The following is a 14,026-nucleotide window of genomic DNA, read 5'->3' as shown; positions in this document are numbered from 1 at the left end:
GTTCAAGGACACTGTGTTACTTCCCATTTTAGATAAAAGGAAAGATGAAAGGGAGTCAGAAAATGGTTAAAACTAAAAAACCAAAATCAGTGAGCTTAGCCGTAGAAGAAGAGATGTGTGTTTTTGTCTTGGTCCTGTAATGAGGACATCTAATATTTTAAGTGGCTGCTTTACAGAAACCTTTAAAAAAACTTTGCTTTTCCCAAGAACAGCTAATCTTAGGAAAACTCTTTTCAGCATATTTTTTCTCAAAAGAGGATGATATTGACTTTTTTATAATTTTTAGACACTTACATCTTTGTATCCTCCTGTACTGATTTAGTCCATCATTCCCACAGAGTTGTCAATTTTAATGTCCTACAAATGAGCACTTTCACATCCCATAAAATGAATCTTAACAGTTAAATGTAGCCTATAAAGAGTTTAGTATTTCTTACTATCACTTAAATTTTTCATGTCTGCCCGTTTCTCTGCACTGATTCCACTGAATCAAGAAATCGTTACAAAACTTCAGTTTCCCTCGGAAGCCTTACAAGCCCTAGGATAACCTGCAGGAAGCCACTTCTTTCTATAAGGTATTCTCCACTACAATCACTCTACTAGGAAGTTAATTTTTCTATTATATTCCTTCATATTAAAATCTTAAGTGAAACTTTGCTCAGTTTTCAGTTGCTTCTAGTCTCTTTTATATATATAAAAATATACTGTTTTTCATTAATTTAAATCTTTAATGAATAACGTGAAATTTGACTTACTGTTCCAGAATTAGTATATTTTTTCTTTTTTCCTTTCTTTTTGGGATTCACCACCTTAAAAAGCAGATAAAACAATTAAAATGTGTTAGGTTTTATACCGATTTTTTTTTTAATTGTGCAGTTCAGCCTGCTGCCTTCACTTCTTATGCACATATTCATTTAGAAATGTCTTCAGTTGACACTTGGACAGTCATTTGGTCAAAAGTTCTCTGCAAAAGTTAATAATAACCATCTTTTAAAAAAATCTTTTGAAAGTAATATTCTTCTCAACTTTATGCATTGATTAATTTTAACCATCTGCATGATCTTGACATGATAGAGACCTTTAATATCCAAGATTCTAAATAGTAATAATTGCTTTATAGAAAAATTAGAGGTTGCTAAAGAAAAGTATATTCAAGTGACACTTTTATTAGATTAAGTAAACTAATACAGTAAATCACCCAATGTGTGAATATTTAAGGGATCTATTGACCTAGCTGTTGCTTTACAATTGTAGTAATTTCCACCAGACACTTATGCTACTTAATAATTGGCAAAGGTCTGGTTTGTGGACATAAGACTGAATTTTTGACTATTTGTTCCATGAGGAAATATAATTGCATTTCTGTATTGCACAAGACACTGGGGGATATAGGGACTATTAAGATGAGTAAGATCTGTTAATCTAAGAGGATAAATATATACATAGGTGCCTTAAGAGAGAATCCTTCAGATCATCTCAATTCAAAACATGGAGAAAACATCTGACAGAGAAAGAAAGATGGAAGAATTTATGAATAGGTATTATCTGAACTAGAATTTATTAATTTAAACTCAGGCTCCGATAAAAAGAAATCAACCAATACAAGATGCTAGAAAGAGGAAAAAGGAACTGACCCAGGTGGGCTGGAGCAGAGAACACACAGAGATTAAAAGCGAATCTGAGAAAGTGAGCTGAGCTGCTAAGGAGATCCTTAATACTAGGCTAGGGGGTCTGGGTGTTAGTCAACTGAGGTTTAAATGGGAGAATGATAAAATCAGTCTACAGGATAGAGTTGGAAGGAGAGAAACTGGAGGCAACAGTTAGGGTCCTATTTTAAATCATCCATGAGAGCAGTAATAAAGCATTAAATAAGGCAGGACCATTGAAAATGGCTCACAAAAGAAGTTCAGAAAATAGAGCAAACTGAATTTGGCAGGTTTAAGAAGAAAACATAAAGGTGAAATTGACTCATCTGTTCATTCAGTCAACATATTAATGTTATTATTTATTTCAGAAAACCCTGACTTCACACATTCTACAGGAAAACACACAGCACTCAGGGCATCAGGCATCATCAGCAGGGTGGCACACTTTTCAGACTAAGGAAATGGTTCTGTGGTTATGCCATTAAATATGGAGAAACTGGTTTGGGGGAGAAATGTAAGGTTTGATCTTGAGATTTGAGGAATTCCTCAGTTCCTCAAAATTATTGGAGAAACACTGAACACTGTACTTATAGGAAATCCGGGAATAAAATAAATTCAATCGAAAGTTAAATAATAAGTTCAGTGATATATTTTTCCTGAAAAATTGTATTGCAGCATTTTTCTATCTAAAAATCATCCATTTAGCATTATATCTATTGTATGGAAGAGAAGGTTTTCCCTGAATTTTAGGAGTGAATTTGTAGTAGAATTTCATGATCATTTTTCAGTTCATATTAATCTTTTTGGCTTTCAGCACATAATAATTTTATCATCACATAGGAATTAGATTATTTCATTTTTAAATTAAATTACATAAAGATTTGTCATTTAATCACATAGGACCGTTTTAATCACTAATAATGCATCTGATAGAAAAATAATAATAAAATTATATAATATGTAAATATAATAGCATTTATCACTTACAAAGGTAAATAATGGACTAGGGAAGCACTTTCAGAATGATGGAATATGGATTTCTAAATGTTTGGTTCTCTATAAATACAATGAGAACACTAGCAAAAATTGTCAAATTGAATTTTTTTCATGAATCTGGAAATCAATTAAAAGCTTACAACAATCTCGATGATCATTCATTCAAGAAAATGGGTGAATCTCACTGTGGCATCTTAACTTGTCTTATTCTGGTCCCACTTTTCCCAGCTCTGTAGCAGCAATGAAAGCAGCAGCCTGGCAACCACAGTAGTTGTGAAAACCAGCAAGTCTAAAAGCCACTGCAGGGGACAGAATGGGTATGGAGTTCATCAAAAAGTGTTTGAGGTGATTAATATGCTAATTACCCTGATTTGATCACTATATAATGTACTAATATATCTGTATGGTAACACCACACTGTGTTCCATTAATATGTATAATTAATATGAATATTAATAATTAATATTAATATATAAAAATTAAAAACAAAATAAAACTTTTAAAAAGTGTCATTTCCAGAGAATTTTCATTAATTGACTTGTTTGGAAGCTCCCTTGAAAAGCCCTTTGATGGGGCTTGGGCTTGTCATTATTTCACTGACTCAAAACTTGCTCAGTGGGGAAAAGCTCTATTTCCAGGGTATTTGTTGAAAACAATCAGTGGCAATCGTTTAATAGCATATGTGCTGGAGGTGATAATATAATTTGGGGTGATTAAGAGGCTAACCTCGCCCCCCCAAAAAGGAAAATCTGGGGAATAAGATGTCTAATAGAGGGCTCTTAAAAACTCTGGCAAATTGCTGAGATCTAGAAGCTCATGCACTTATGATGGGCTGTACACATGTCCAGGAAAGACTTAAGGAAAGCTTAATCTTTCATCTCTGGCTGACTTCAAGTCTCTGCTCCAATAGCAAGTGAAAGCTAAGGCAAAGTTTTATACTGTTGGCGCATATAAGGAGTGGCCCAAGGCACACAAATCTCTGTCAAATCATCTGCTGATCACTAAATTAACCAAGCAAAGACTTTAGTGACCCACACAACAAAGAGCACAGATTTTATAGAATTAGTCCATGAAAATCACTAAATAAACAGCAGCAAATGCAAACCCTGAAGAGGGTGCAGGATCTGCTTTCCAGTGTTGCTGCATTATATTATTTAAAATTTCCAGCATTCAACAACAACAAAAAACTACAAGGCATGCAAAGAAACAGGAAAGTAGGGCCCAAAATGTAGTCAATAGAAATTGTCCCTGGAGACTGGCAGATAAAGGATTTATTAGGTAAAGTCTTTAAATCAGCTATTATAGATATGTTGAAAAAAGGAATCCATGTATAAAAAATTAAAGTTTGAAACAATGTTTTACCAAATAGAAAATATCAACAAACAGATAAAAATTATAAAAAAAATAGAAATAGAAATTCTTAACATGAAAAGTATAATTGAAATGAAAAATTCACTGGGGGGGGTTCAACAGAATATTTGAGCTGGCAGAAGAAATAACCAGTAATCTTGAAAATATCTCAGTTGAGATTTTCCAGTTTGAGGAACAAAAGGAAAAAAAGAATGAAGAAAAATGAACAGAGCCTAAGAGAGCTAAGGGACACCATCAAGCATAACAACATAGTACCCACAATGGGAGGGGGTCATACAGAATTATTTGAAGAAATAATGGCTAAAAATTTCCTTGGCTGTCTTTGCAAAACTTAATCTCTTACATGAGTGCAGAAAATGAAGTTTCTAATGTATTAGACCAACAGCTATCCACAGAAATACTAAAACTACTTGTACATAATTCATAATAGTCTCGCAGATTTTCTTCAGACTGATCTCTTCTATTGATAATATGTGCAATAAGAAAACATTTATATTTGAAGTTATGGCCTTCCAGGGTAAATAATCATTTTTAAGCTTCTTTGTCATCTCATCAGATGTGGCACCAGTCCTCTCATTAGGCAAGCTTTGTTGGACTAGAGAGAGTGGGGACTGACTGACACCAAAAATCAGAAAACTTTATAAAAGCTAAAGAAACTCAAAGTGGTTGATCTCTGGAGTGTTACGTGGTGACTAGATGACCCCTAAGTACAAGGAGAACTAGTATGCATGTGTTGTTCCTTCTCAGCCTTGAGGTTAGGCAGATAAAACAGGTATTTACAAATTATAACCTGTATTTGCATTACTTTCATTGCTTGTTTAGAGCCTTAATATTCGTCCCTTGAAAGACTCAGATAGAAGAGATTGATCCATTACTCCACCTTTGGATTTGACCGTGGGGCTAAGTTTGGCCTCTTTGTAATAATTTCATAGTCTACTAAGTATACTACCCTATAGAACATGTATCAATCTACATTAAACATATTTTATGTTCGTCTTTCCTGCTAGACACTGAAATTTTTATTCATCTCTGTATTCCCAGGGCCTAACATAAAACACAGAATATAGAAACCACTTAATATAAGATTTTTCTGAAGTTAATGAACAAAATATAACTACTTTAGCCCAGTAAAAATGTTGTACAAGGAGATTTTTCCACTCTCAACTTAAAAGAGGTTAATTTTAGTGTCAACCTGGAAGAGAAGAGTTACCATTATTAATTAAATACTGAGATATTCTCCTTTGCTGTCCACATATATTAACTTTTAAAATTATAGGATATGTATGGATAACATAGCTCAAGGATTAACAATACTAAACATACCATATGCTCAACACATATCTGGTGTTTAACTAGCAAGGGGTTTAAGCTAGAAATAAGTCCAATGCGTTTGCTTTAATAACTTAGATTTCTTCAATGACTGCATATGACCTTGTCATTCCCCCTTGTCCCCTCCTAAATAACAGTGAAGCTGCTCAGACATGCTATGCAGACCACAGCTCATTTCCGAACACTATAATGACACAACTAAAATGGCTATTTTCCTATTTTTATTAAGAGAGATTGGGGAGGAGGTTGGTAGGAAGGCAAAACAAAAGCTGAAGCTTAAGAAACAATGAATTTGTGTCCATATTGAATTTTTTAAAAAATAAGAAATTGTTTTATAAGCAAGAATTAAAAAATCTCTCAAGATTTAAAAGACAATGTGACTTGAAGGAAAAATAATATTTAATCTAAGAAACAAGTCTACTCAATAACGTTAAATGTTCTTACACAAATTGATACTCAGTTAACCTTTAGCAATTATCCTTTGCAAAATCCATCTTTTTAAAGCATAAATTTACTTATTCCAGAGGAAAATAATGGTAAAATAAAATGCCTCTTACCTCATATACATTGAACTGTGATTGTCCTCTAGACAGCTCCCTATAGCTTGTTGTAAATTCTCCAATAAAATCATGACTAAAATTAAGAGGAAAAAGTATACAGTATTAGCTTATGTATATTTGTCAATTATATTTTAAAGCTTTTTAGAAAGGTATAGTTTAATCATTATGAAAGAAATGCTTTATATTATTATGAACATACCTATATTTTAAAGGACTAATACTTAATTGTATTGTTCTTTAATCCAAAATCATGTATACCTGACAACTACATTTTATTAATATTCAAATATTTAATTTATCTCATCAATATTAACATTTCAAACAAGCATAACTTTAATAACTCATGTCTCAAAAACATTACATTGTTTATGTTATCCAAATGATTAATTATTTATTAAGATGAAAATGGGAGACACTCAAAATTTATTATTGTCCATATCTATAATCACAAATATAATATACAGAAATCTTCAAACTTTCCTATGGCCAAAGTATAGTTGGATGCTATTTTTAAAGGGGTATGACATGTTAACAAGGAAAATAGTCACCAAGCATTTTTTTTTAATAATAATAGTTAATAAGTACTTTGCTAATACCAACATGGTAATTCTTAGTTTCATCACCCTAAAGCAATCATCACTGCCTTCTCAGTGTAGGGGCGGAGGGGTAAAAATTGAGTCAATCACTATGTATCAGTTTCACTAATCAATGTGATTACTTAGGTTGACCTATACAACTACAAAAAACATGTTAAACATTCAGCAGTTTAGAGCAGACTTATATTTTACTCCTCTGAGTTAATTTAATGGCAAACACTAAGTTGAACACACACTGCTAAGAAATAAGTGCACAAATGCTAGTATTTAGTGCAATGGTGAAACGTAATGTGTCAGAGGAAGGAGATATAGATTGTAGGAGCTAAAGTAGCATAATAAACATAAAGGATGTTACAGTAGCTATTTGTATCACAGAATTCAAGCTTGGTCCATTCATTTTGCAAATGCAAGCTGTTCATTGCCATAAAATGGTTTTTCTCCAAACCCCCATCTAGTTTAATATTTAGCTGTGAATCACTTAAAATCCATGAACCTTCCATGGACCTGATGACCAATAATAAGCAACAAACAAGTTGTGCTTAACTAGCTAAAATACTGATTTCTAAAGATGAGATTTGGAAGAGAAAAAAATGCAGCTTCCCTTAACTTTAGTAGAGTTTTTGCAATAAGGAATGTTTTTAAAAACTTATTTGAGGTATATTTCATTTAGATATTCATTCTCCCAGTTCTCCCTTACTAAAAAATCTTGTACATACATCACCATATTTTATATGGGATATTACTCTTTATACCAGTATCACCTTGACCACTTACAGATTTAACTTTCAGAAGCAGATTTACACCCATGAGTATGGAAAATCAAAGAAGATTGTCGATTGTGAGCTATTCATATTTATGAACCCAAAGCTCTAGATCTCACTATTTCAAGTTACACAGGGAAAGTTACAAAGCAGTACTTTAGTGTTAGTACATTTTGGTAACATTGGTTTAATCAGAACAAATGAAATAATTCTCTTTGACCTTCAGAAGTGGAAGTCCATACCCATGATATCTCTCACTATTCTGTTTGGAATCCACCCTCCTCCATTGCTATTCAAGTTTCACACATCTTAAGTAATAATCACTGAGATAAAAGGTTTTATTAGAGTACTTCAAACACACCACTTTGATGTTGAAAGGTGTGGACAAGGCTTTTATAACCAGAGCTCACTACAGCAGTGGTGGGAACCTAACAGAGTGGCCTTAAAAAATGCCTGGATCATTTGAGCTCTGATGGTAGTTTTCTGATTGTGCTCATCTTACCCCTGATGGGTTAATTGTCTAAATCTAGTGTTCAGCTCTTAATTGTTAATACTAAATTCCTACCACATAACGCTTATCAAAAACTTGGTAGAGAGAAACAATATTTACCAGTCTCAAGTAAATTCAATTGCTCAATCAAATCTCAAGGACATGTTCTACATCCATTTGGAAAAAGCCAGTCTGAGGAGTGGCAAATCTGGACCCAGCTGAAATGGTTGGGTTTACCAAACTACACATTGATGTGCCCATCTTGAAGTCATGGGGTAACTTTCTAAGTAGCAGTTCTTTGATATTTGGTTCTGCTTTGTTCTTGTCAAACGTGTTACTCTCTACAGAACTGAGTAATGAAGAACAGGTCTAGAATATTCTCTTTGGTCTCAATACTAGGAATATGTGTTTCTGTGCTGCTGACTTGGACTTCCTGTTCTGAAACAACTCTGTTTATCATGAAAAGGAGAGAGCTTTCTCCTCTGCATGTTGTTAGACAGCTTACAGCCAAATGTGTGTGGCCCATCTCTAGAAAGACATGTCTTCGTGATGTACAGTCCTTGGCAAACTTCTCAGATTTCTCACCCTTATTATTCCTATGCTTCAATTTCCTCACACCGTTTAGTTTATTGTCTTACATGCATCCCTACAAGCTGCCTTAGATCCCTTTCAGAATAAGATAGGGCATAAATAAGTGAAACGATGAATAAAACACTTGCCCCCCCATTCTAAATCTTGTTCAAATGATTACTTTGAATAAAACACTGAATTTGCATGTCATATAAATGCAGTGCTATCCATGTGCTGTAGAGGAGAGAGTGTACTGAGTCACAAATTGCATTTTGACCTCCAAGGCAACATTTCTGTGAGACAAAGAAAACTACAAGATTGTATTCATTCAGCATCCAGAGAAATAGATGATCCAGAAATGAGGATTCGCCAAACATCATAAACATAAGGCAGTAGAGACAACAATAAAATAGCCAACCCTAGATAGAAAATGCTTTGTCTCAACAATAAATCTGAAGAATCTGGGTAGAAAGTAAACAGGTTCTCAGGCCAATTTTGTTACAGATCTCTTTGAGTATATGGATATTTTTATAATTTCCAACCTTTGTAACCTGTCCAACTTCAAATACTGTATACTAAATCATAGATAAGTACTTTAAAGTGAATATTAAAGGAAGCTTTCACTGATTTATTCTCATAATTATCTTTTTCTCTATCATCAACTATTCTAGATTCTAAGATTAAAAGAAAATTTAATTTGCTTTAATATTTTATCTGCTCATGATGTTCAATACTGTAATAGTGAAATGATTCTCACTATATAGAGAAATATCATGGAAAATACTTCGATAATAAATCACAACCAACGATTTCCTTGTGATTCAATAGTACTATTGAGAGTTTTGCTATTTCCTGTTAATTCAATTGCAACTAAAAGAATTAGTCTATGTTCTACATTCCAAGCTCTCTGACTGCATCTACAAAATGCAGTTTACTTTAGTGCCATTTATCTTCTTTGTGTCTGTTTACATCTGTATTTTTCTCCATACATTTTTTTTTTTTTTTTTTTTGAGACAGAGTCTCACTCTGTTGCCCAGGCTAGAGTGCCGTGGCATCAGCCTAGCTCACAGCAACCTCAAACTCCTGGGCTCGAGCAATCCTCCTGCCTCAGCCTCCCAAGTAGCTGGGACTACAGGCATGGTGGTACATGCCTGTACCTGGCTAATTTTTTCTATATATATATATATATATATATATATATATATATATATTTTTTTTTTTTTAGCTGTCCTTATAATTTCTTTTCTATTTTTAGTAGAGACAGGGTCTTGCTCTTGCTCAGGCTGGTCTCGAACTCCTGAGCTCAAACAATCCGCCCGCCTCGGCCTCCCAGAGTGCTAGGATTACAGGCGTGAGCCACCGCGCCCGGCCTCTCCATACTTTTTATAATGTATATGTGCTATTTAAACTCTGAGGGAATAAATTAAAGAGATATTTAGAGCAAATTGATTACTATTATAGCTAGTAATTTGGCTCTAAAAAGCCTTGAGTAAAGTGATTAAATTTTGAATAAAATCTGTATATTATAATCATTTCTATGCTCCATTAATACTGGGAAAAATGTTATCAAGCATAGTCACATTTATACCTGAAACATGTAGGACAGTCCCTATATACAAACTTGTCATCCTCCCCTACTTTTGCCATATTCCTTCCCTGTATCGCTCATCTATCCAAGAAGCCTTTCCTGCTTCATGACCTTCTTGTTTGCTGTCGAGAAAAAAATCAAACAATAGCTCTCCATCATCACAGTTCCTACACTGTATTAAACCTGTCTATTTATATATTTCCTCTCTTCACCTATGTCATACTTTAAGGTAAGAAAGACGGTAAATTCATCTCAGTATTCCCAGCATCTACCTCAGTACCTGGTAAACATGGGCATGGCTGAGTGCTGCAAACGTACTTAGGTTAATACCACAGTCATGCTGTGATCTTACCTTGCCAGTAATATTAACAACTTTGCCTTACATCAATTATATTCAGCCCCAAAGAATGGCAGCAGTGCCAATCATAGTAACCCTATCTCCTTAAAACAACTCTGAGAGTCATGCAGACAACTGTTATCTTCCCATAGAAATGCACCCACATAATCACAACAAAGGCATAGAAAAAAGAGAAACAGAATATTGCCCTTTGTTGGCACTTCTCATGATTTTACCGAAGGCTACCCTACCTTGGGCACAACAGATGATGCTTATTTTCCTATCATTTAACCAGTTTTGCACATAATATGGACAAACGGCAAATATATACTATCTCATCTCTTTCTCTACCATCATGTGGTCTTGAGTTCATCAGTCAACCTTAGGGTCCTTATGTTTTCACCTAAAAATTGGAGGTAATGCCTACTACTTCAAAAATAAGCCCAGAAAATTCATTTGATTCTTTCTGCAAAAGATGTTTAATCTCCTTAAAAAGATACTAGGATATAATCTAATTACTAATATTAAGAATATGATTACAGACACATATAGTCAATAAAGAAGCTTTAATCAAAATAGCTTGTGAAGATGTAACAGGCTTATGAATTGATGTATGCGGTATTGTGATATTTTGGAGTTACACACACATGTGACTTCTTCCTTCTGGTGTAAGAATGTTTAATTCATGAGGCAGACCTCTCCTCTGGAATACACCAGTGCATGGTATGTTTCAGGTCTGTATTAAAGGATAGCTCAAATGAGGATTTGTAAACAAATTTTGCATGAAAAACAATTTCCTCTAATTTGGATGCTAAAAAGATTTTAAAACAAACATTGGCATGATCTTCCTTATGGGAAGAATGGCCTCACTTTTTATTGTCTTCCATTTGTACTTTAATGTCGTGATTTCTCATGTTTCCCTGTCTTGCCAAATCTGTTCCAGTCTTAGCAAGCATGGCAAGATTTTTGAAAACAGCAAAAGTTTGAAAATGGAAGAGTTTGAAAAGGTAGACCCTTTTAACTGAAGTATAGTTATGGTGACCCTAATTAAATACATAGGTTGCAGACATTTTTACTGCTTAAATCTGTATTTGTGGGAGGAAAGCAGTGGGTTTTTCCAGAGGTGACTGGAACCATGCCACTAATTCCATGATTACAAGTAAAACACACCGTGGGACTTGTAGCTTCCCACCATCACCACAAAAAGTCATTTTCATAGGTCCAGAAAACGATGTATCAGCTTTCCCTGATTTTGCTAGTTTTCTTTGCTTTTCTTCTGGTCATAATCATTTGACTTGGACACATTTTGCAATATCTAAGAATGACTTTTTTACAAGATAACATCAAATTTCACTGATTCTTAAAGAAGGTAGGTAAAATGTCAATAAAATCAAGTCTTTTTTTTCCATATAACTTCCTCAAATCCTGATGGAGAATCTAGTTTCTTAAAAAGTTCAGAAATATTACCTTTCAGTGTTCCTATATTATGCTGGTCTGTGTCTAAATATGCAGGACTAGCATGATTCTGAACACAGATTATAAGCATATTCTGACAAAAGTAAATTTTTTCTTCATAAAGTCTTGGTTTATGTTTTACTAGTGGAAATTATATATGAGAAATATATGACTGTACTCAATGTAGAAGTGATAATTTATCTCCAGCTTTGTTGACATTTGAAATAATTTCCAGAGGTTTACATTTTCTTTGATCCCATGTAGATTACAATAGTACTTCTGGTCTCCAAGAGGGAAATAGATATAATCACTCTCATATGTTAAGAGTTCAGCAGGAGAAATAGGCTAATTTTATCAGACGTATCCACCCCTGTTCCTTAATCCATTTCTAATACAGATAGAAATTTTAAAAGTTATAAATATCTTTTTATACATATATATAATAAGTCCTATTGTCCTTTTGGGTTGAGAGATATATGCATCATTATATATAATAAAATATAATAGCTACATAATAAATTTTAGTATGTTTATATTTCACCTAATATGATTATTGAATAATTTATTGTTTATTAAATTGATTTGCACTTATTTATCATATTCACACAAAGCCTTGGATAAACCATATTTTCTAAGATGAAGATAATGTTTTTAATGTGATTTACATTGGTATAGCAATGATATATGCCATAGTTAAGGAGATATTATACATGATGAATCATCACCTTTAAATGAAATTCAAAATTGTATGCCTACTTAAATATTACAATTTTTTTAAAAAGACAATATACAGACATATTTTAATATGTATTTATAATGTTAGATTATTTAAGTTGCATGTGTATCTATTAGATATAATTTAAACTCCACATAATGCCTAACTTTATAAATATAAAATTAGCTTTATTTCTTTTTCGACCACTTCCAATAAACTTATTGCACCAAAATACTGTCAAGTAAAAGCTCTCCATTCAAATTAAAATTTACCTAATCAAATAAAAAACATATCATATTTAAGATAAAAAAATTCTTAATATAAAATAACTTTTACCTAGCAATAGTGTCACAAATGTAACTTAATCCAATAAAAGGTATAATGTGGTTTCTTTAACCAGCTATATCTGGATACTTATCTAGGATTATATAAATTAGAAACTTTACTGAGATAATATATAAAGTTAGAACCTTTTCCAATTTCATGAATTTTTAAGTATGTTATTCATGTCACATACTTTTTCTCTTTACATGATTGAATTCTAGTTTTTAGCTTGAACGTTAATCTCTAGAAATGAAAGTCTGTGATTCATCATTCTGTTTTAAAAGTTTAAACTATAAGCCAATGAGTTGAATTTTTTCAGACTAATAAGAATTAATAATTATAATTACTATTAGAATAGGCAAAACAAAATAACAGAAGTAGCATTAGTATAAAATAACAAATTCAATGATGACCAAAGGACTACTAAATTCTATTCTTGTACCTTTTTCTTTCTATACCATTGTTCTAGGGCTAAATATATGTAATTTAAGGTGATCATTTCCCACATATTAGTAATAGATACCTTTATTTAAGAATGAATATATATATATTTCAATCATAAGAAGAGAAATTAAATTCATAGCTTAAAAAATTTTACTTTAGCTTTGTATCATATGCTTTTATAGCGTGCTCATTTACATACTGGAGTGATTCTGGGCCAGTGCTAAACACAGATTAGTACTTATTTATTTTTTATGTTTCACACTCAAATTTGCCTGAATTCATTAGGTAAAGTTCAATCTATTTGGATTTGATATTATGTTGCTAACTTTGTTTTTCCTCTGTCAGCCATTTTTGCTACCATTGTATGGCATAAAGAGATAATAATATCATTTCAATTTTTCTTGCTTTTTCACAGCGATTAAAGCCCGGAACACATGGAATCCATAAATTCTTGAACCAAGGTTCATGTTTTGATAAGAAAGCACAAGAAAGAAAAAAAAAAAAAACTGGCAGGAGTAAACATATACATTCTCTCTCTCTCTCTCTCTCTCTCTCTCTCTCTCTCTCTCTCTCTCTCACACACACACACACACACACACACACACACACACACACAAAACCCCCAGCCTGAAATAGCAAAAGTTGGCAAGTTGCACGCTATAGTCCACTGCTACCCAAGGGCAGGGTCTTTTCAATGGCGAACAGTCCCTTCTTTGCCTCTGGTGTATCCTCTCCACTCTGTATGTCGGGACAACACTTCCCACTGCCGTGCCAGAGTTGCCAACAGACATCATAAGGGTTCTAGCTCCCTCGCCATCCTTGCTTGTGGAGCCGGCTACCAGTT

General features: G+C 33.2%; 1 protein-coding gene across 1 annotated transcript in view; it reads right to left on the bottom strand.

Moving 5' to 3' along the window:
- CPNE8 (copine 8) overlaps positions 1–14,026 on the bottom strand; it is a 198,873-nt gene that overhangs the window by 54,497 nt on the left and 130,350 nt on the right. The window contains exons 11-12 of the mRNA XM_045554030.1: positions 5,900–5,975; positions 756–809 (exon numbers count right to left, since the gene is read on the bottom strand). Of these exons, the coding sequence (XP_045409986.1) occupies positions 756–809; positions 5,900–5,975 (130 nt within the window). The remainder of the gene's footprint in view (positions 1–755; positions 810–5,899; positions 5,976–14,026) is intronic.

The sequence above is a fragment of the Lemur catta genome, chromosome 6 (genome assembly GCF_020740605.2).
Source record: "Lemur catta isolate mLemCat1 chromosome 6, mLemCat1.pri, whole genome shotgun sequence".
Classification (NCBI taxonomy): Eukaryota; Metazoa; Chordata; class Mammalia; order Primates; family Lemuridae; genus Lemur; species Lemur catta.
The sequence above is the reverse complement of the archived record's forward strand: the minus strand, read 5'-3'. Positions and strand labels throughout refer to the sequence as shown.